Source organism: Nannospalax galili, unplaced genomic scaffold (genome assembly GCF_000622305.1).
Source record: "Nannospalax galili isolate Female #2095 unplaced genomic scaffold, S.galili_v1.0 scaffold321, whole genome shotgun sequence".
NCBI lineage: Eukaryota > Metazoa > Chordata > Mammalia > Rodentia > Spalacidae > Nannospalax > Nannospalax galili.
In genome coordinates this window covers 3,154,564-3,175,797 of record NW_008345972.1, presented here as the reverse complement: position 1 = coordinate 3,175,797, position 21,234 = coordinate 3,154,564, and the positions used below count along the sequence as shown (strand labels likewise).

The 21,234-nt window shown below is 45.8% G+C and overlaps 1 protein-coding gene across 1 annotated transcript in view; it reads left to right on the top strand.

Moving 5' to 3' along the window:
- The first annotated feature begins 7,769 nt into the window (after positions 1-7,769).
- Positions 7,770-21,234, top strand: part of Ube2l3 (ubiquitin conjugating enzyme E2 L3) — a 61,433-nt gene continuing 47,968 nt past the window's right edge. The window contains exon 1 of the mRNA XM_008842230.2: positions 7,770-7,860. Within this exon, the coding sequence (XP_008840452.1) occupies positions 7,834-7,860 (27 nt within the window). The 5' untranslated portion in view covers positions 7,770-7,833. The remainder of the gene's footprint in view (positions 7,861-21,234) is intronic.

Sequence of the window (21,234 nt, the reverse complement as noted above, 5' to 3'; positions counted from 1 at the left end):
TGCGTTTGATGTAGATGACTAAAAACTCGTTACAATTTGTGGATGAGCCCTGAGCCCCTAAGTGGGTGAGGTTGCCCAATGTGGCTGTACTCCTCTGTGCCCACTCTTCAAGAGACCCTTCCACACTCAGCCTTTGCCTACATTAGCTTCTGAAACCTCTTATGCCCAGATGAGAAGTCTCAATCATTGGTCTTGGGTTGGTTCAGTCTGAGGTCTGAGGCACCTACCTGTCCGCCAGTTGCTGGGGATCCATGCCTATCACTGAATTGTATCCCCAGCCTGTTTGTCCGAGGTGGGGGGGAGGTGGAGACTAGGGGGTAGGCAGATGGCTGTAGGGAATGAGACAGTGTCTTAGGCAGTTCAGGCTGTTCTTAAACTTACTGTGTAGCTGAAGCTGGCCTTGAATTTATAATCCTCCTGCTTCTGCCTCCCAAGGGCCAGAATTACAGGTGTGCACTACCACTCCTGGCTTCTTGAGTCATCTTAACCTTCATGCATTAAGAATGCTAAGAGGGATAGGAACTTTCCACAGTCACACAACTTGGAAGTAACTAAGTGGGAATTCAAATTTGCAAAATTAAGATCTCTCTCTCTCTCTCTCTCTCTCTCTTTCTGTAGAGGACAGAAGAGGCCATCAGATCCCCCTTGGAGCTGGAGTTACAGGTAGTTGTTAGTTGCTGTTGTGGGATCTGAACCTCAGTTCTCATGATTGAGCAGCACTCAACCTCTGAGTCATCTCTATAATCTTTCAGCCAGATCATTTGTAATTCTGTCTCAGCCTCACTTCCTGTTTGCACTGAATTTTTAGATTAATTAGTGCAGTACTGGAAGCTCAAGTTATTCTCAAGTCTTTTCTGAGCCTGTGTCCAATTTGGGGTAAATAGAGATGTTCTGTTTGCTTATTGTTATTTTGTTTGTTTCATTTTTGGTTTTGGTTTTGGTTTTTTGAGGATCTCATTATAGCCTAAAATTCACTATGTAGACCAAGCAGGGCTTGAACTCACAGAGATATGCCTCTGCTTCTTGAATGCATTGTTTGTTTGTTTTCTTTTGGAGACAAGGTCCCACATAACCCAAGCTGGTCTCAAACTTACCACGAAGCTGAGGCTGGCCTTGAATTCCCGATATTTCTCTCTCTCTCTCTCTCTCTCTCTCTCTCTCTCTCTCTCTCTCCCAAGTGCTGGGATTATAGGAGTTGGCCACTGAGCCTTTCTGAATCAACAAGACTGCACCCAGAACCTCAAACATGCTAGGCAAATGCTCTATAACTAAGCTATATCCCCAGCTTCCGTGTGTGTGTGTGTGTGTGTGTGTGTGTGTGTGTGTAGTACTAGTGATTGAGCCCCAGGACCTTATGGATGCTAAGCAAGCACTTTACCATTGAGCTATGTCCTCAGTCCCCAGTCTTTAAAAAAAAACTTTTTTTTTTTTTTTTTTTTTTGACAAGGATTCATTCTGTGGACTACACTGGCCTTGAAATCAGGGGAATCTTCCTGACTTTGCCTCCTGAGTGCTAGGGTTAAAGGCATGTGCCACCATGCCCACCTGCCCTTTCTAAATGTTTTTTTTTTTTTCGGTCTTTTTGAGACAGGGTCTCCCTGTAGCCCCAGCTGTCCTGGAACTCACTATGTAGATCAGGCTGGCCTTGAACTCACAGAGATCCACTTGCCTCTTCCTCCCGTGTTAGGATTAAAAGTGTGTGCTACCACGCCCAGCATCGCCCTTTCTAATTTTTATTTTGAGCCAGGGTCTAGCTAAATTGCCCAAGGCTGGCTTTGAACTTGTAAAGCTCCTACCTTAGTCTGCCAAGTAACTGGAATTATAGGTTTGAACCACCTCAACTAGCTCAAATCCTAGTTTTTAAAATTTTATTTATTTTTATGTGTATGTATATATTGCCTGCATGTAGGTAAGTGCACCTGTGTTGTGCAATGCCCAAGGAAGACAGAGAGGCTGTTGGATCCCCTGGAACTGGAGTTACGGACAGTTGCTAGCTGCCATGTGGGTGCTGGGATTCGAACCCAGTCTTCTCCGAGAACAGTCAGTGCTCTTAACCACTAAGCCATCTCTCCAGCTCATCAAAAGTTATTTTTGTCCTCTTACGTGCTATGTACTTTATCTTATCCTTCAGCCTCAGTTTGGTAGTTTCTTTCTCCAGGAAGCCTTCCTTGATGTTCCAGACTAGGCCTGGATTTCCCAAAACAGTACAGCTCCTGTGGTGCCCTAATCACCCCACTTGCTGCTCCGCCTTTTGGAGAATGGATGTGTCTGATAAACCTTCGGGTCTCTTCCCAGAGTGGGCTTAGAGGAAGTAAAACTGGAATGTCCCTCTCACTCGAGGTGTAATAGAGAACCAGGGCCATGTAGACAGGAAGAGCATAGAGGGTGCTAACCAGCTTGGCTTCCTGGCTTACCTGGTTTCAACACTCAAATACCAGCTGGCAGAAGGCCTAAACCTTTAGGGTCTGCACTGCCCATTGAGGTGTTGGGTGAGGCTTCAAGCTGGGCCAGGAATGAAGGTTAGACTTCAGCCAGGTTGTTTGTGAGATCATGAACAGGGGACTTCCCCACCCCAAGCAATAACAGCAACAAAAACTGTCGAGGTTGGCACACTGTCAGTCTAGGGGTAAGGTTTGGTTCATTTTCTCAGCCAATTAAAGAATTAAAAGGCAGGAAAAAAAATCTCAGGCCAGCAGAGGGCAAGAAGCAAACAAACTTTATTAAAAGATAAACACATCTTGGGGCTAGAGAGATAGCTCAGCAGTTATGAACACTGACTGTTCTTGCAGAAGACCCAGGTTCGAATCTGAACACCCACATGGCAGCTAAACAACTGTCCATAACTCTACTTCCAGGGGATCTGACAGCCTCTTCTGGCCTCTTCAGGCATCACACGACATGGGTGCACTTACCTACATGCAGGCAATACATGCATACACATAAAATAAAATAAAATAAATTTTTTTAAAAAAGAATCACATCTGGGGTTGGAGAGATGGCTCAGCTGTTAAGAGCAGTGGCTGCTCTTGCAGAGGACCCAGGTTCAGTTCCCAGTACCCACATGGCAGCTAACAACTATCCATACCTCCAGTTCCAGGGGATTTGATGCCCTCTTCTGATCTCCATGGGCATTGCAAATAAGAAATAAGATTTTTTTTTTTTTTGTCTTTTTGAGACAGGGTCTCCCTGTAGCCCCAGCTGTCCTGGAACTCACTATGTAGACCAGGCTGGCCTTGAACTCACAGAGATCCGCCTGCCTCTGCCTCCTAAGTGCTGGGATTAAAGGTCTGTGCCACCACACCTGGCAGTACCTGGGACTTCTTACCACTACTGTATATACTCAGCACCCAGTCTGTTGACTAGCAGCTTTCTGCTATACCTTTTTAAAAAACAGATTCCCCTAAGCCCATAGGAAATGCCTTTGGGAAACAAGAGCTCTAGAATTATGGCTCAAGATATTTATTTTCAGAGTCGAGGCAGATGTTGGATGGGATGGCAAGTGAGAAACTAGGATGATGGCCATAGCCTTGAATTGTTCAGGGGTCCCTTAGTGTGGCAGCCACAAGAAGGGTGGTCTTCATGCAACCCTTACCACGGCACTTTTACAGAGGCGGATCTGATGGGGGTAGGTGGCTCTCCAGGGCATCTGGACTACTATGGCTAAATTAACATGGTTTATCATGGTGGTGCTAGTGGTGGTGGAGCTCCAGAGCTTGTATAACTTGCTACAAGCCTTAAGTGAGGCCTATAGCTGTCATGTCTGGAGGACAGCCTACCACCAGGGAGAGGATCTAGGAGGGGAGCTGTGGATCACTGGAGTCTCCACACTCACCATCTGGCTGCTAGTCATGCCAGAATCCCTCTGCGTCATAAGTATTCCAGAAGGTGGTGGGAAGCTTGACAAAGCAGAGCTTCTCCAGTTGCCATTCTTAACTCACACTACATAGTGATTGTATATTGACTCTGAGCTTGGGTAGAACAGGGGCCATGTCTCTGTCTTTACTCTGTTCCTCTGTGGGGCCTAGCACATCACTGTGCCCAAAGTCTATAATAGTTACAGATTTGAAGGTAGGATTAATCCAAGTGACTGCCTTTTCTAAGTCTCATTTTCCTTTCTTACCTATAAAATGTAAGAAAAAGAGATAGATTTTATTGGTGGTTTTTTTTTTTTGGGGGGGGGTTGGTTTTACTTTGAGGTCTCATTATGTAGCCCTGGCTGGCCTGGAACCATGTAGACCATGTGGACCTTGAACTCAGAATCATCTACTTGCCTCTGCTTCTCAATGCTGGGATTAAAGTGGGATGTGACACTATTTCTGGGGAAAGGAACAAACATTTACTCACCTCAGATAGTAAGGATATCATAAAAGGCCAACTTGGTGAACCAATGAGGTATGGTTTTATTTTGTTTTTTTGTTTTGGTCTTTTTGAGACAGGGTCTCCCTGTAGCCCCAAGCTGGCTTAGAAATCACTATGTAGACCAGGCTGGCCTTGAACTCACAGAGTTCTGCCTGCCTCTGACTCCCAAGTGCTGGGACTAAAGGTGTGCACCACCATGTCCGGCTTATTTTTTTATTTTTTTTATTTTTTATTTTTTTTTGAGACAGGTTCTCCCTGCAGCCTCAGCTGGTCTGGAACTCATTATGTAGACCAGGCTGGCTTTGATCTCAGAGATCCTCCTGACTCTGTCTCTGCCTCCTGGGTGCTGGGATTAAAGGTGTGTGCCACCATGCCCAGGCTTGAACCAATAAGTTTTTTTAAATAAATATTGCCGGTGCCAGCCGGCCAAAATGGACAGTGCCAAAATATTTTATTTATTATTTTTATTTTGGATATTGCTTGGTAGCTCAGTTGGTCTGAGCTTCTGCCAGGCAGCTTGGCTGGCCTCTGCTTCTTCCAGGTGGCTCTGCTAGTCTGAGTGTCTCTCCTCAGTCCTTGGGGCTTATATATGCTTGGGGAGGGAGAGGCCTAGTGAATCTTGTCAGTTTCAGGGACTTCCTCTATCTATTAAGTTGTTTACTTCCTAGAACAGTCTATTATTTACTCAGCTTCCCTCTAAGATGTGGAAACTACTACACAGTAAAAGGCATGTGCCATCATTCCCAGCCCACATGGCTAGCTTTTGAACTCGGTTCCTTAGGGCTTCAGAGTTCCTTGGAAATACTACAGGTCTATAGGAACTATGTTGGGAAATGAAGGGAAGAGAATGACCAACGTGCCTCAGTGTGCAGATCCTCATGAGGTTCCAAGGAGGGCATTGGTTTAAGACTTAGGCTAGACCAGGTGTGGTGATGGATGCCTAGAACCCTATACTCAGGATGTAGAGGCAGGAGGATTGAGAATCCAAGGCCATCCTAGGCTACATAGTGAGACCCTATTTTGAAGAAGTGGGAGAAGGGGAGGAAGAAGAGAAGGAGGCATGAAAATTAGAAGAGGAAGAGGTAGACAAGAGGGAACTCATTTTTGTTATTTATTAAATTTGTTCTTTGGAGCTGGAGAGATGGCTCAGCAGTTAAAAGCCCTGGCTGCTCTTGCAGAGGACCGGGGTTTGGTTCCCAGAACCCACATAGTAGCTAAAAACTGTCCATCTCCAGTTCCAGGGGGAACTGACACCCTCTGCAGGCCTCCATGGGTATTACATGCACATGACACATTCATGCAGACAAAACACTCATACACATAAAAAATGTTCTTGGATGCTGGGCGTGGTGGCGCATGCCTTTAATCCCAGCACTAAGGAGGCAGAGGCAGGTGGATCCCTGTGAGTTCAAGGCCAGCCTGGTCTACATAGTGAGTTCCAGTTCACCTGGTGCTACAGGGAAACTCCGTCTCAAAAAGACCAAAAAAAAAAAATGTTATATTGTTTGAAACAAATTAGAAAACTTCTGGGTTAAAAGCCCTCCTGAAAGAACACACACACACACACACACACACACACACACACACACACACTTTGCCCCAACACTGTGGGAATGCTGAGAGATAGTAATGTATTCCTTTCACAACTCAGGTCGTTTTACATTGCCAGTCCTGTGTTCACAGAGCCTCAGTCCTCTTGAGCCAAGGGGTCTAAGATCCTTGGTGACCTGGTTTACAAGTCTCACTGACTGGTGTCATGTGACTTCTCTTGGTTGGCGTATTCTACCTCAGATAGGGTACTGATAGACCAAAAAAAAAAAAAAAATTCCATCCAATGAGTTTATTGAGGTTACATATAGGAGGATGGAGGATGGATGACTCAAAGGTACTCCCAGAACTTTACAGAAGAAGCAAGAAGATCTACCTGAGACCTTGCCTCAATTCTGCAACTCACCAAAAGTGGGGAGCTGCCATTTAACAGTTTCTTCCTCCTGAACTAACTGGGTTCTTCTACCTCATCCTCTAGAGTGCTAGAATTATGATATTATAAATGTATGACACTACTCCCAGCAGCTTTTTTTTTTTTTTTTTTTTGGTCTTTTTGAGACAGGATCTTCCTATAGATCCAGCTGAACTGGAACTTGCTATGTAGAGCAGGCGAGCCTTGAACTCAGTGATCCTCCTGCCTCTGCCTTGCAAGTGCTGAGACTAAAGGTGTGAGCTACCACACCCAGAAGCTTTTTAAAAAATTATTTATTATTTATTTATTTATTTATTTAATTTTTAAAATTTATTATTTATTTATTGGTCTTTTTGAGACAGGGTCTCCCTGTAGCCCCAGCTGTCCTGGAACTCACTATGTAGACCAGGCTGGCCTTTAACTCATAGAGATCTGCCTGCCTCTGCCTCCCGAGTGCTGGGATTAAAGGCGTGGGCCACCACGCTGGCTTTAAAATAATTTTTATTTTTCTCCTTCTCCTCCTGGCTAGACTCACTATGTAGACCAGCTGGTCTCAAACTTGCAGAGATCCACCTGCCTCTGCCTCCCAAGTGCTGGGATTAAATGCCTATGTCACCAGGCCATGACAGGTTTCCTCGTCCTCGTCCTCGTCCTCCCCCCCCTCCTCCCCTCTATTTCACATTTTGTTTTTATTAACAAAGATTGTATAGTCCATGTCTTTCAACTTCACCCTAGCCTTCATACTTACTCCTTCTGAAAAACTACTCCTATTCTTTGGGCGCTCCTCCTCCCCCTCCCTCTCCCCCTCCTCCTCCTCCTTGGTCTTTTTGAGACAGGGTCTCCCTGTAGCCCCAGCAGGCCTGGAACTCTCTATGTAGACCCGGCTGGCCTTGAACTCAGAGATCCACCTGCCTCTGCCACCGGAATGCTGAGATTAAAGGTGTGGGGGTTGGGCAACTTTCTTCTGTTTTGAGAGAGGGTCTCTCAATGAATCGGAAGCTCATCAATTTGGCTAGACTGGCTGGCTGACCAATGAATTCCAGGGGTCTGCCTGTACCTGCCTCCCTAGTGCTGGGTTTACAGGTGCAGGCACCAACGCTTGCTTTTTGTGTGGGTTCTGGGGTTCCAAACTCTGGGCCTCTGGTTTTCACAGCAGGCATGTTACCGGGTCATCTCTTCAACCCCACAGTCACTTTCTAATCTCCTAGTTTTGATTTCTCCACAGCAGTGCCTGAAATAATCTTGATCAGTCAATTATTTATAGTGCACCTACTATGTGCCAGGCACTGTAAAGCCGTAGGATTGGATGCTCCTCTGGGGTCTTTCACTCTGTCGGGCTCCTGTGTTCACCCACGCCTCTCAGCACTGGGACTCCGCACACAGTAGGCATTTTTCTATCCCCTCGCTCGTCCCCGCCCGCCCCTCCCCCGCTTCTCCCGCTCCAGGAAGTGCGGGGGTTCTGGCCGCCGGCCTACCGCGATGCATTTTGGGAAAGCAGCAGCACCAGATCCAAGATGGCGGCCAGCAGGAGGCTGATGAAGGTAAAAGCCATTCTCTGGCGCTGGCCAGGCGGGGGGCGGCGTCCCGGGTCCGGGGCCCTCACAGCGGCCCGGGGGCCCATGGGGCGTCGCCACCCACCCTCCCTCGTTGCGTCGTCCCGCAGTGCTGCCGTGCCGCGTGCGGACGAGACCTAACGGGGCCGCCTAGGCCGCAGCCTGGGCGGGAGCGCCAGGCCGCGCCGGGAGCAGCCTCCGACCCCTCGGATCCCTCTGGGCCGTTCTCGCCGCCTTCCTCCCGGAGCCCAACCTGGCCCTCCGTCGCAGCGGTTGCGGTCCGGGGCGAGGAAGCTGTTGAGGCCCAAGGCCAGGCGCCCTCAGGAAAGAAGGCCGGACACCCGGCTAGGAGTCCGCGCCGCGGAGCCGCCCCGTCCTGGGCCGCGGTCGCCCGACCCTCAGTCCTCCGCCGGCCCGCGGCTTGGGGACCGGGAGGCAGCGAGGTCCGAGAGGGGGAAGGAAGGAGGGCAGGTGGCCAAAGTTAGGTCAGTTAGTTCGTTCGTCTTTGAAACTGTTGGGTTCTCGCAAACTGTCGGCTTGTGACTGCATAGTCACACAGCGGACAAGTTCCAACTGCAGGAAGGCGTGGGGTAGTCCCCCATCGTAGCTCGGTTCTCCTTCCTATCCACCTCTTAGTCATCCCGATCTCCTATCCCCGATGAAGCAAAGTGACAGTTTTGGGCTGGGGGTGGGGGTTGGCTCCTGTCGTTCGAATAAAAACGGGCCAAAGTTTATAAAAATAACTTGGCACTGGTACTTTGGATCTTGAATGTGGCGGAGTGTCTTCTCGCTAATTGGCTCCGTTGGCGAGGCACACAGGTGCTAAGTTGACTTAGTTCTTGATGGGTTTGTCGACCTTCGGAGACTACTCCGCTGGCGTTTGTAAATGCTGCCGGGTAGTGCCGCGGAGCTACAGCCAGCCCGGAAATACAAAAGGCTATTGGAGCTAGCTCCTCAGGACAGATAAGGAGCTGAATTTCGTCTTCGGTAGAGCTGTAGTTGGTTGATGGAGACATTGAATTTGGAGTCACTTGAAACAAATGGACACCATTAGTTCACTAAAGGCTAGCGGGGACGTTGAACAAAAACCGGAGTGGAAGTGGGCACAAAACAATCATCAGATTCCAGACCTCGCCTCATTTTTTTCTGCCAGTGACACCACCATTTACCTAGATAAAAGGAATGTTAATCAGTTATTTCCATGCTCAAATTCCCCAAAGTCTTGTGGGTTTCTGTTTAGGAAGATTTTGTGAGTGCATGCCTTGTTTCCCAGTCTTACTGAAATTACTTGAATTAATCTGTCCTCTTTCATGAGTCCTTATGCTTCATGAAGCTCTTTTTTTTGCGTGTGTGTGTGTGTGTGTGTGTGTCTTTTTGAGACAGGGTCTCCCTGTAAGCCCCAGCTGGCCTGGGATTTGCTATGTAGACCAGGCTGGCCTCGAACTCAGAGATCGGCCTGCCTCTGTCCCTAGTTCTGGGATTAAAGGCGTGCATCACCACACCTAGCTTCATGAAGGTCTTTTTCTAAAGCAAGTATTTAAGTTTCCCTCTGATGAAAATCCTCTATGGTCTTGTCCTCAGCAATTAATCCAAATTCTTTAAATTTTTTTATTATTAGATTTACTTGTTTATATGCTTGTGCATGTTTTGTGCCACAGCACTCATGTGGAAGGTCAGAGGACAACTTGTATGAGTTCAGTTCTCTCCTCTCATATGGTCCCATGGATTGAGCTCAGGTTGTGACACGTGGCTGCAAGAGCCTTTACCCACTGAGCCATGTCACTGGCCCCAGTCCTTAACTTGGCCTTTCTTAGACAGGCTGAAAGAAGTCTCTTAAGTCTCATTCCATCTTTGGGTTTCTGGATGCTCGGAACACCTAATTTTTGCAACAACTACCATCTTCTCAGTTTTTATTATATGCTTCATATTCATGTTTAATCTTTCCTTTGAATTAGACATTATTATTCACATTCTGTAGATGAGAAAAGGGAATACAGAATTTCTTTGGCTGCCCCAGGCTACCCCACAAAAGGGTAAGATGTGATTTAACCAAGGTGTCTGACTCCGAAACAAAGCTTCCTGATAGTCCTCAGTCTTTGGTCTCCCTTTGCACATGCTGTTTGCCTAACCTGAGAAAGGTTATCATCTCAATTCTCCTCCTTTTCTGGGGTGTCAGTTTCAGGGGTGTCAGGGTCAGCTGTCTATACCACCTACACTGTGAGCCCTCATTCCACACAGAAGACTTGTTACCTCCTCTGTGTGAACACATCACTTTACATTTTTCTTTGAGCATGGTCATATTTAAGTTATAGATTTCTGTCATACACTGGGTTTTGAGTTTCTGAAGGGCAGGGATTTTGATGTAATTTATCTTTTTCTTTGTTTATTTTGGCCTTTTTTTTTTTAAAGCTAAGGTCTCACCCTGTAGCTCAGGCTGTCCTAGAACTTACTATTTAACCCAGGCTGGCTTAAAATCCAAAGTGATTTTTCTGCCTCAGCTTCCTGACTGCTAGGATTATAGGAGTGCACCACCATGACCAGCTGGCCTAATTCATCTTGGTATCCCCCTGGTCTAGCCCATTGGCCCAGTTTGAATCCCCAGGCTCACAGACATCTAGGAGGGGAATTATGGTTTTTAAATTGTTTCCAAAAGTTTGAGCTCAGGAAAAAAAGGTAATGAGTACTTATTAAATACAAGCTTATTTGCTTCTTTTTTTGGTTTTGTTTTCAACATTCAAAATTAGTGTATTTTCATCTTTATTTTTATAAATGAAGCAGTTGTGAGATTTAGATAAAGAGAGTCTAAACTGCCAGGTATGGTGGCACAGACCTTTAATCCCAGTACTTGGGAGGCAGAGGCAGGTATGTGTGTATGGGGTGGAGTGGGGGCTACTAAGGTGGACTAGAAGACAATGGTAGGGAGAGATGAGGCACTAAATCCCCCTGGCTCTGAGTCAGATTGCCTCCATTTCTTCAAGGCTATATGGAGGAGTCTGTCCATTTTCTTAAGCTGTAGATGGAAGATTTTTCAGTTCATTAGGGAAACTCTGTATGTATGTTGCTGATCATTGGCTCTTTGAGTCTATTTAAACTTAGTTGAAAAAGCAAAAATTAGAAGCCAACTGTAGTGGTGCACACTTGTAATCCTAGCACTTGGGAGATTGAGGCAGAAGGATTTGGAGTTCAAGGCCAGCCTCAGATATGTAGTGAGACCCTGCCTTAGATTAAAAAAAAAGAAAAGACGGCCATGGTGGCGCATGCCTTTAATCCCAGTACTTGGGAGGCAGAGGCGGATGGATCTTGAGTTCAAGGCCAGCCTGGTCTGCATAATGAGTTCCAGGACAGTTGGGACTACAGGGAGACCCTGTCTCGAAAAATCCAAGAAAAGAAATTAGATGGGTGTGGTGGTACATGCCTGTAGTCCCAGAACTTGGGAGGCAGAGGCCTAGGCATGTGGATCTCTATGATTTCAAGGCTTGCCTTGGCACATGCGGAGTTCCAGGCCAGCAGGAGATACTGGGGGAGAAAAAGGAAAAGAAATGCTATTGTTTGCTAGTTGATCAACATTCTTCCAGTACTTTGTGTTTTTTTGTTTGTTTGGTTTTTTTTTTTTTTTTTTGATCTTCCTGTAGCTGTAGCCCCAGCTGGCCTTGAACTCACAGATCTGCCTGCCTCTGCCTGCCAAGTGCTGGGACTACAGGTGTGTACCACCAAGCGCGGCTCAAATACCTCCTTCCCCTCCTTCCTTTTTTGAGACAAGGTCTCCTTGTAGCCCCAGCTGGCCTGGAACTCACTATGTAGACCAGGCTGGCCTCAGGCTCACATAGATCTGCCTGCCTTTGCCTCCAGAGTGCTGGGATTAAAGGCTTGTGCCACCATGCCTGGCACTCTCAAATATTCCTTCATAATGATGGACTGTCAGTAGATAGTATAAAATAAAAAAATAATAAAAGATACAGTGATACACAGACACACACATATGGCTGAGATGTTATTTTAGGAAAAGTAAATCTGAGAAAGTTTTTAATTTCAAAATCATCAGCAGAATATTAACAACAGGAGCCCGAGGGTGGGGTGGGGGGCATCTTTTAGGAATTAATAATGTTAACAAAGCCAATTAAATGCATTTTAATTTGCAAGCATCTAATTCACCATTGAAGGCAACACCAAGATTGTAAAGGTTGCTTCTGTCACGCAGGATAGAGAAATAGCTACAAAACCAAAAGCAAAACCTACAGAATTGATTTATTTGCAGCCTCATACTGTACACAGCTCCCCTAGAGGCCCTCCTGTTGAGAAACTTCCCAGAGGACTGTTTCTCAGATGTAAACTTGTGGATTTACAGGAAGGAAGGTAGCGTTTTTATCAGTTATTATGGTATAACTGTTGTGATTAGGAACTGAGATTTGTAGCATCCTTTGTGCGCTGTTGAAATAATGTTCACTTCAAACCCCCATTTTGGTGTACTTTCTCAGTCTGTAAGCACATGTGAGTAGGAGTTGCTAAATAACGGTTCACATTCCCTGGAATTCATTGTACTAAGCAGTGAACTAGTTTGCTCTTGAGTATGGGTTTATATGCTCCCAAGTTGATAATTAACACTATAGAGCACTGACAAAGTCTGTTGTGATAGAAGGTGAGGGGAGAGCTGGGTGTGATGGTGTGTGCCTGTAGTCTCAGCTAGTAAGGGGCTTATGGCAGCAATATCACTGTGAACTTGGGAGTTCCAGCCAGTTTGGGAAATATAGTGTGAGACCAACTCAAAAAAAGGAAGCTGGGTATGGTGGCAATTGCCTTTAGTTCCAAGATTCAGGAGGCAGAGGCAGGTGGATATCTGTGAGATTGAGGTCAGCCTGGTCTACATAGTGAGTTCTAGGCCAACTGGAGCCACAGTAGATCTTGTCTCAAAAGAACAAAACAAAATTAAACTAAAAAAGAAGAAAGGAGATTTTATATATGATGTTACATGTGATAAGCCATTATAAATGACTGGAATCCATTTTGGGAATGCATTTTGGAGTTTAGAAAACTTTATTCTTTTTATTTTATGTATATGATTGTAATTCCTGCATGTATGTAAATGCACCCATGTTGTGCAGTGCCCGAAGAAGTCAGAGGAGGGTGCTGGATCCCCTGGAACTGGAGTTATAGATGGCTGCTAGCTGCCATGTAGGTACTGGAAATTGAATCTGGGTCCTCCACAAGAGCAGCCAGTGCTCACAACCACTGAGCCATTTCTCTAGTTCCAGATTTTGGAGTTTTTGAATTGAAAAAAGAATTTGTTTTTTTTTGTGTGTGTGTGGTGTATGATATGTTTGTGTTAGAGTGGATGCACACATGTGGAAGTCAGAGGACAACTTTTCAGGAGTTGGTTCCCCTTTCAGGATCAAACTTAGTTTGGTAGGCATGTACATTTTACCTGGGGAACCAGCTCATCAGTCTTTTTTTTGGGGGTGGGGATTGAATCCTGGCTTAGGTAAGCATACTACACTGAGCTACATCTCTATCATATTTGCTTTAAAAAAAATATGTATGTGTGTGTGTCTGAGTGTATGTAGTGCACCACAAGCCTGCAGGAGCCCAGAGGTCAAGAAAGGGCATCAGATCCACTAGAATTGGAGTTACAGACAGCTGTGAGACACCCTGTGGGTGCTGGAAACTGAACTCAGTCCTCTGCAAGAGCAGTACATGCTCTTAACTGCTATTAACTGTTGAACCATCTCTTCAGTGCCACATTTATGTGCTTTTAAAAAAAAAATAATTCAAAGGTTGGGCTGGAGAGATGGCTCAGTGGTTAAGAGCACTGACTGCTCTTGGCAGGGGACCCGGGTTCAATTCCCAGCACCCATATGGTGGCTAACAACCATCCATAACTCCAGTTCTAGGGGATCTGATGTACTCTTCTGACTTCCGTGGACATTACAGGACACAGGTGTACTTATACACATGTAGGCAAAACACTCATACGCATAAAATAAAATAAATAAAATATTTTTAAAACTTCTAAGGTCCAGGAAATTGGACTCTTTCAGTCATCCTTGATAATACTCTGTGCATGTGTTTTCCTGGATACCTAAGGTCTTGTGTATGGTTGGAGAGCGTTCTACCACTGAACTACATGCCTAGCCCTTTTTTTGTTGCTGTTGGTTATTTGAACAGTTTTGCTGTATTTCCAGGGTGGCCTTGAAATCACAACAAACAGTACTGCCTCAGCCTACTGATTGCTGAGATTGCCAGGACCCCTCTCCCTTGCTTTTTTTTTTTTGTTGTTTTGTTTTGTGTGTGTCAGTACTTAAGGTCCAGGAAATTGGACTCTTTCAGTCATCCTTGATAATACTCTGTGCATGTGTTTTCCTGGATACCTAAGGTCTTGTGTATGGTTGGAGAGCGTTCTACCACTGAACTACATGCCTAGCCCTTTTTTTGTTGCTGTTGGTTATTTGAACAGTTTTGCTGTATTTCCAGGGTGGCCTTGAAATCACAACAAACAGTACTGCCTCAGCCTACTGATTGCTGAGATTGCCAGGACCCCTCTCCCTTGCTTTTTTTTTTTTGTTGTTTTGTTTTGTCTTTTTGAGGCAGGGTCTCCCTGTAGCCCCAGCTGTCCTGGAACTCATTATGTAGACCAGGCTGGCCTTGAACTCACAGAGATCTGCCTGCCTCTGCCTCCTGAGTGCTGGGACTAAAGGCATGCGCCACCACGCCCGGCTTCCTAGCCAGGCTAGCTGCAAACTAACTTTTAGATGAGGGTGACCTTGAGGGTGACCTTTAGATGAGGGTGATCTTCCTGCCCTCACTTGAGTGTTGGGATTACAGGTGTGTACCATCAAGCCTAGGTTATTCAGTGTTGGAGATCAAACCCAGGGCTTCATGCATGCTAAGTAAGTAAGCACTCTGCCAACTGAGATACATCCCTAGCCCCCACCTGCCAGAGTCTGCTGAACTATGCTATTTATTTCTCCTCTCTCCATCTGTTCTGCCCATCTTCGATGGGCCACTTGCATGTTTCTGGGATTCAGTCAGCCTTTCCAATGTTCTATACAATTCCTGCCTGACTTTGGATCAGTAGGGTGTATGAATCAGTAGTATGTGATTTGTGGAACTTGAAAGGCATGTGCTTGCCCAGGTGTAGGCACAGATTGGGACTAAAGGAAGGAAGGCAGGGGTGAGGCTGAGACTATAGCTTAACAAGCCCACATTCCTTAGCGTGTTCCTTCAAGATCTTATTTCCAGTTTATCTGTTCCCCACTTGCCCACGGAATCCCCTAAACATAGAATGCTATGCTCATCCTGGATTTCTAAGAATTTTGTTTATTTTTGTTTTGTTTTTGAGACAGGGTCTCCCTGTGGCCCCAGCTGTCTTGGGACTATGTAGACCAGGCTGGCCTTGATCTGACCCACCTGCCTCTCCCTCTTGGGTGCTAGGATTAAAGGCGAGCACCACCGTGCCTGTTTGTGTAAGTGTGGGTGCACATGTAATACAGCATTCATGTGGCGATCAGAGGATACCTTGGGGTCAGGCTTTCACAGCAAGCTTTTTACTCTCTGAGCCATCTCTCTAGTGCTCTGGGTCTTTGTTGTCTGCTTCACCCCTATGCCCCCTTTGGTGATACAAAGAATCCAACCCAGGACCTTAACATGCTGAGCAAGCCTTCTACCAGTGAGCTATACACTCCAGCTTGATATCTCTCCCCCAGAGTGACTTCTTATCCTTTGAGACTCGGTTTAAGGCATACCTCCTGTGGGCCCTGGTAGTAAGTTAGAAAAAAAGTGTGCACTTGGAACTCAGAAATTCTGCTTGTCAGCTGTGTGCCTGATAATGTGCCAACTCAATGGTAGAAGATACCAAAGGACAGGGACTCCTCACATACTTTGAAGAATAGGTGGCACGTGGCTCAGCCCTTGAAGAACTGAGTAGAGTTTTAGTAGTTGAAGAGAAAGATGATCCTTGTCAGACTGCAGACATTTTTTCTAGCTATCCTTGGCCTGCTTCAGGGTATAGACCAGTGAAGCTGAATCTTTTTCATCCTGGAATAGCTGTGGCTCTGATAACTATGCTGTGGAGCCCCAGAAACCTTACCAGTTTCCTTAGCAGGCAGCTTGCTTCTTACTGTCCCCTCCTTGAATTTTAGTTAGGTCAACCCTGAGGTTGCTTCCCAGAAGTGTCAGGGAACTGGCCTGGTTTTATCCTTTGTTGGCTGTATAGTGTAAGAGTGCCCTCTGTCCTCATGGAACAAGCCTTGGCAGCACCGGGTTCTCCAGCCAGCTTCTGGAAGAGATGTTAAGAAAGGTATGTTGATGGGTTTAATGACAGGCAGAGCTGCTTCCTAGTCTTTTAGGTTTTAGTTGCAACTCAGTAAGTGTCAGGCTCCTCCCTATTTGCCTTTGTGTGTTTCCTAGTCCTAGTCTGCTTGGAGCATAAATGTAACCACCACCTCCCCTCAAAAGGAGAGAAGGAGGGAGGGGGAGGAGAAGGAGAGAGAGAGGGAAGGAGGAAAGGAGAGGAGAGGGAGAGTCCTTCATTAGGATTGCTGAGAGTTAAATTCAGCATGGTATGTGGTGTTTGAGAGCTTAGGTTCTCAAATTTGAATCATGGGCCTACCACATCTTAGCTAAGTGATCCTGAACAAGTTCTCTGTGCTTTAGGTTATTAAGTACTTAGCAGATATTTGGTATATACTAAACTATTGTAGTTACCATTATTAAAAGTGAAGCCAGACTTGTTCCAAGTCATTGAGGAGAGCAGCCTGGCAAGAGAGAAGAGTTGGAGGGGATAGATGATACTGAGAAGGTGGTTGGTTTGGGTCCAGATGGGGGTGCACCTACTGGATATGTCTGTACTGGGACAGAGTCCTTTCTCTTAGCTGAGGTGCTTTTCTGTCTAGAAGGATCTATCCTGTAGGATCCTACGAGTTACTGAGATAATGCTGTACAAGTTTCTTAGAAAAAGGTATGTATATATTCGATTATTACAACTTTTTTTGGGGAGGGGGTGTAGGGGTCAGGATGTTTTGTGTAGCTCTGACTAGCCTGGTGTTTGATGTGTGGTTCAGATTGGCCCCAAACTCATGGCAGTCCTCCTGTCTCTGCCTCCTAAGTACTGGGATTGCAGGTATGTGCCACCACATTTGGCTTTTGCTTAAAAATACTTATTTTTCAGCTAGGGCTATAACTCAAAAAATTGAGAAGTTCCTGAACTTAAAATGGGTCTCAATTTCTCATCCTGTGTCTCCCCGTCCCCCCTTTCTGCAGTATATGTATGTGGGTACATGCAGTCATGTTTGTGGGTACAGAAACCAGAGAAAGAAATCAGGTGCCTTGCTCTATCATGGTCCACTTAATTCCCTTGAGACAAGGTCTACTGAATCTGAAGCTTGATGTTTCTGCAAGGCTGTCTGACCAGCAAGTTCCTGAGATTTGCTTGTCTTTACACACACACACGCACACACACACACACACACACACACACACACACACAGAGGGGTTATAGGCATGTGTGTCCAGCAAGTTCCTGAGATTTGCTTGTCTTTACACACAAACACACACATACACACACACACACACACACACACACACACACAGAGGGGATATAGGCATGTGTGTCCATGTGTTTTCTCAGGTGCTGGGAATTCAAGCTTAGGTTTGTCCTTATGCTTTTGAAGCAAGTGCTCTTATCCACTCAACCATCTATCTCCTCAGTCCTTTTCCTGACCTGGCTAGCCAGTGCAGTGACTTGTTATCATTATTCCAGAGGTGTGTGAAAGTGTGAAGGCCACTCTGGAATAAGGCAGTCTCAGAAATAATAGCGTTACCTTTTGTCTTCTCTTTCAGCCTTGAAGCAGAAAGTTAAAGCTGCTTCTGGTAGTTGTGTTTAGTTTTGCTTCCTGGCTTGTACCTCATACACAGTCTCTAGGATGGGAGGCCTTGGAGAGCAGATGTTGATGGCCTCAGTTCACAGATGAGACTGAAGCCAGCTGTTGAGCCAAGGCCACTACTCAGATGTCCCTGTTCTCAGTGCTCTGCTCCTGCTGTTTGGATGACTGCTTTTGGGTTTTAGAGAACAGGATGAAAAATAGGTTTGGTAGTGGTTTGAATTCTGTTTTTTTGGTCTTTTTTGAGACAAGGTCTCTCTGTAGCCCCAACTCACCTGGAACTTACTATGTAGACCAGACTGGCCTTGAACTCAGATCTGCCTGCTTTTGCCTCCTGAGTGCTGGGATTAAAGGCACGCATGGGCCTCCACGCCCGGTTGGATTCTGTTTTATTTTAAACAGTGCTGGGGGGTCAGCCCCATGCATGCTGGACAAGATTCTGAGCTATACCCTAATCCTTGTTATGTTTTTTTGATAGTTCTGGGTCTGTATTGATTATCTTTTTTATTGTTATTTGTTTGTTTGTTTGTTTGTTTTTGAGACAGGCTTAGCCTAGAACCTGTTGGCTGGCCACAGATACCTGCCTGCCTCTGCCTCCCAAGTGCTGGGATTAAAGGTGTGTGCCACTGTACCTGGTTCTGATTGTCATTTTCTGTCCATTGTCTTGCTAGATTTTGCCTCTACCTTCTTAGCATAGTTTAGCAGCAGTGATAGCTCCTATCCTAGCAGGCACATATTCAACCAGAGTAGGCTTGTATCTTTCTGCAAAGAGATACTGCTGGATTCTGTCACAGGTGGGCAGGTGGGGGAGAAGCTATAACTCAGAAGACCACAACCTCTGAGCCCTTTCTAATGTGGTCTATAAGTGTCTGCTTTATACCAACAAACCTCTTGTTATGAAAATTCAGCCAATGGAACAAACCAAGCTTAGAGAAGGACCCCCCCTGCCCCGTGTGTGTGTGTGTGTGTGTGTGTGTGTGTGTGTGTGTGTGTGTGTGTATGTGTGTGCGCGTGCACACAGTGCTTTGAGTTGAACCATGTCCTCCAGTATGCTAGGCAAAGATTACTTGCCCAACTCCACCATGTGTTTGACACAGGCACTTCCAAGGTCTTCTTACTTGTCCTGTGTCTAGGGTCTATTGTGGGCAGACTTGAGGCTGGTATCCCAGTCCTTGGGGAACTCCCAGTTTGGTGTGGGTGCTGGACTCTGGAGTGTGTAATGTACGTCAACAATGTCAGACACACCCATGTTCAGAAGAAGACAAACACATTCCAGGAACAAGGCCTGTGAGAAGCTGCCTGCCTGCCTGCCTGCCTGCCTGCCTGCCTGCCTGCCTGTGGAGCCTTGGCCCTGACCAGGCTTGCCCAGGGGATGTGTAGGCAGTATTTTCCTTTAAGCTTATGCTGTAGTTCTCTTCAGTTATATTCTCTTGGACCAAACTCCTGAGGAGTGGCAGTATGCTATGATAGAGTAAGAGGAACCTGGATTTAGACGTTGATTTCTGCCTTCAACTAATTTGTGTTGTTACTTGAGGCTTGATATCTATAGGAGAATAATGAAATTACTTCATAGAGTTGTGGTAATTTTTCAGTGTATTAGTTGTGATAACAACTAAGAGAAATAGCACACAGGTGCCCCATAGAAGATGCCGTGTGTAGCATAAGTCTATTCCCTCACATTGCTGAGTATTAGCTGAAATGAGATTTGCATTCAAGTGCTCTGAAGGATTATGTTTTGTATTATATATAGTCATATTAAAGTCACAGTTTCATTGTCACTGCTAGCAATTTCATTAAGCTTGGAAAGCTTGCAGCTCTGCTAAAAGTAGTCGTTTTTAATTTTTATTATTACTTGTTTTTTTGAGACAAGATCTCCCTGTAGCTTCAGCTGGCTTGGAACTGGCTATGTAGACCTTGATCTGTGACCTTGATGCCATTTATGTGCCATTTTCCAGACTGGCTGTGTGTGGTGTGGTGTGGTTCTTGGACTTGGTCATGTTTGCACGGGAACCTGTGGCTCCAGAAGCACCTGAGACCAGAAGAGAAAGACGTCCTACTATTTTTCATTTATTTATTTATTTTTATTTTATGTGTATGTGTGTATTGCCAGCATGCATGCAAGTGCACCCATGTCTGCAGTGCACGCAGAGGACAAAAGAGATCATCGGATCCCTTGGAACTGGAGTTACGGACAGTCATTAGCTGCCATGTGGGTGCTGGGTTACGAACCCTGGTCTTCTGCAAGAACAGCCAGTGCTCCTGACTGCTGAGCCATCTCTCCAGCCCTGGTCCCACTATTTTTTAAAAATATTTATTTTTTAAGGTTTTTTTTTGTTTTTTGTTTTTCTTGGTCTTTTTGAGACAGGGTCTCCCTGTAGCCCTGGCTGTCCTGGAACTCACTATGTAGACCAGGCTGGCCTTGAACTCACAGAGATCTGCAGGCCTCTGCTTCCAGGGTGCTGGGATTAAAGGTGTGTGCCACCACGCCAGGCTATTTTTTAAGTTTTATGTGTATGAATATGTTGCCTGCATGTAGGTAGGTGCCCCCTTTCTCATGCAGTGCCTGCATAGGTCAGAAGAGGGTGTCAGATCCCCTGGAACTGGAGTTACTGACAGTTGTTAGCTGCCATGTAGGTGCTGAGAATTGAACTCAGCTTCTCTGCAACAGCAGCTAGTGCTCTTAACCGTTGAGTCATCTCTCCAGATCCATGGTCCCACTATTTTTGTTTTAAGATTTTATTTTATTTTGCTTTATTTTATGTGTATGCATGTATTGCATGCATGTATGCAAGTGCACTCATGTCGTGCAATGCTCTAGGACATCAGAAGAGGGTGTTGGATCCCCCTGGAGTTATAGATGTTTGTTAGCTGCTGTATGGGTGCTGAGATTCAAACCTGGGTCCTCTGCAAGAGCAGCCAGTGTTCTTAACCATTGAGCTATCTTTCTCCAGCCCCTAAGATTTTTAAGAATTTATGTGTATCCCTGTGAGTGTTTGCTACATGTGTGTGGATACAGACAGAGGTCCTATGAGTGTATCAGATCTCTAGGAACTGGAATTAGAAGTGATATGTCAGCTATCTGATGTGGATGCTGGGAACCAAACTTGGGTCCTATGGAAGAACAACCAGTGCTCTTAACCACTGAGCCATCTCTAACATGGACTCCCTCCCCTTTTTTAAGATACTAAGGGTTTACCACTTAGTCCACTTCTTTTTAAAATTTTATTTTAAAATATTTGTTATTTTTATTTTATGTGTATGAGTGTATTGCCTGCATGCATGCGAGTGCACCTAGGTTGTGCAGTGCCCAAGGAGGTCAGAAGAGGGCATCAGATCCTCTGGAACTGGAGTTACAAACGGTTGTTAGCCGCCATGTGGGTGTTGGAAATCGAACCCTGGGCCTCTGTAAGGACAGCCAGTGCTCTTAACCACTGAGTCAACTCTCCAGCCCCTACTGCAGCTTTTGACTCTACTGGCTTTTGACTCTACT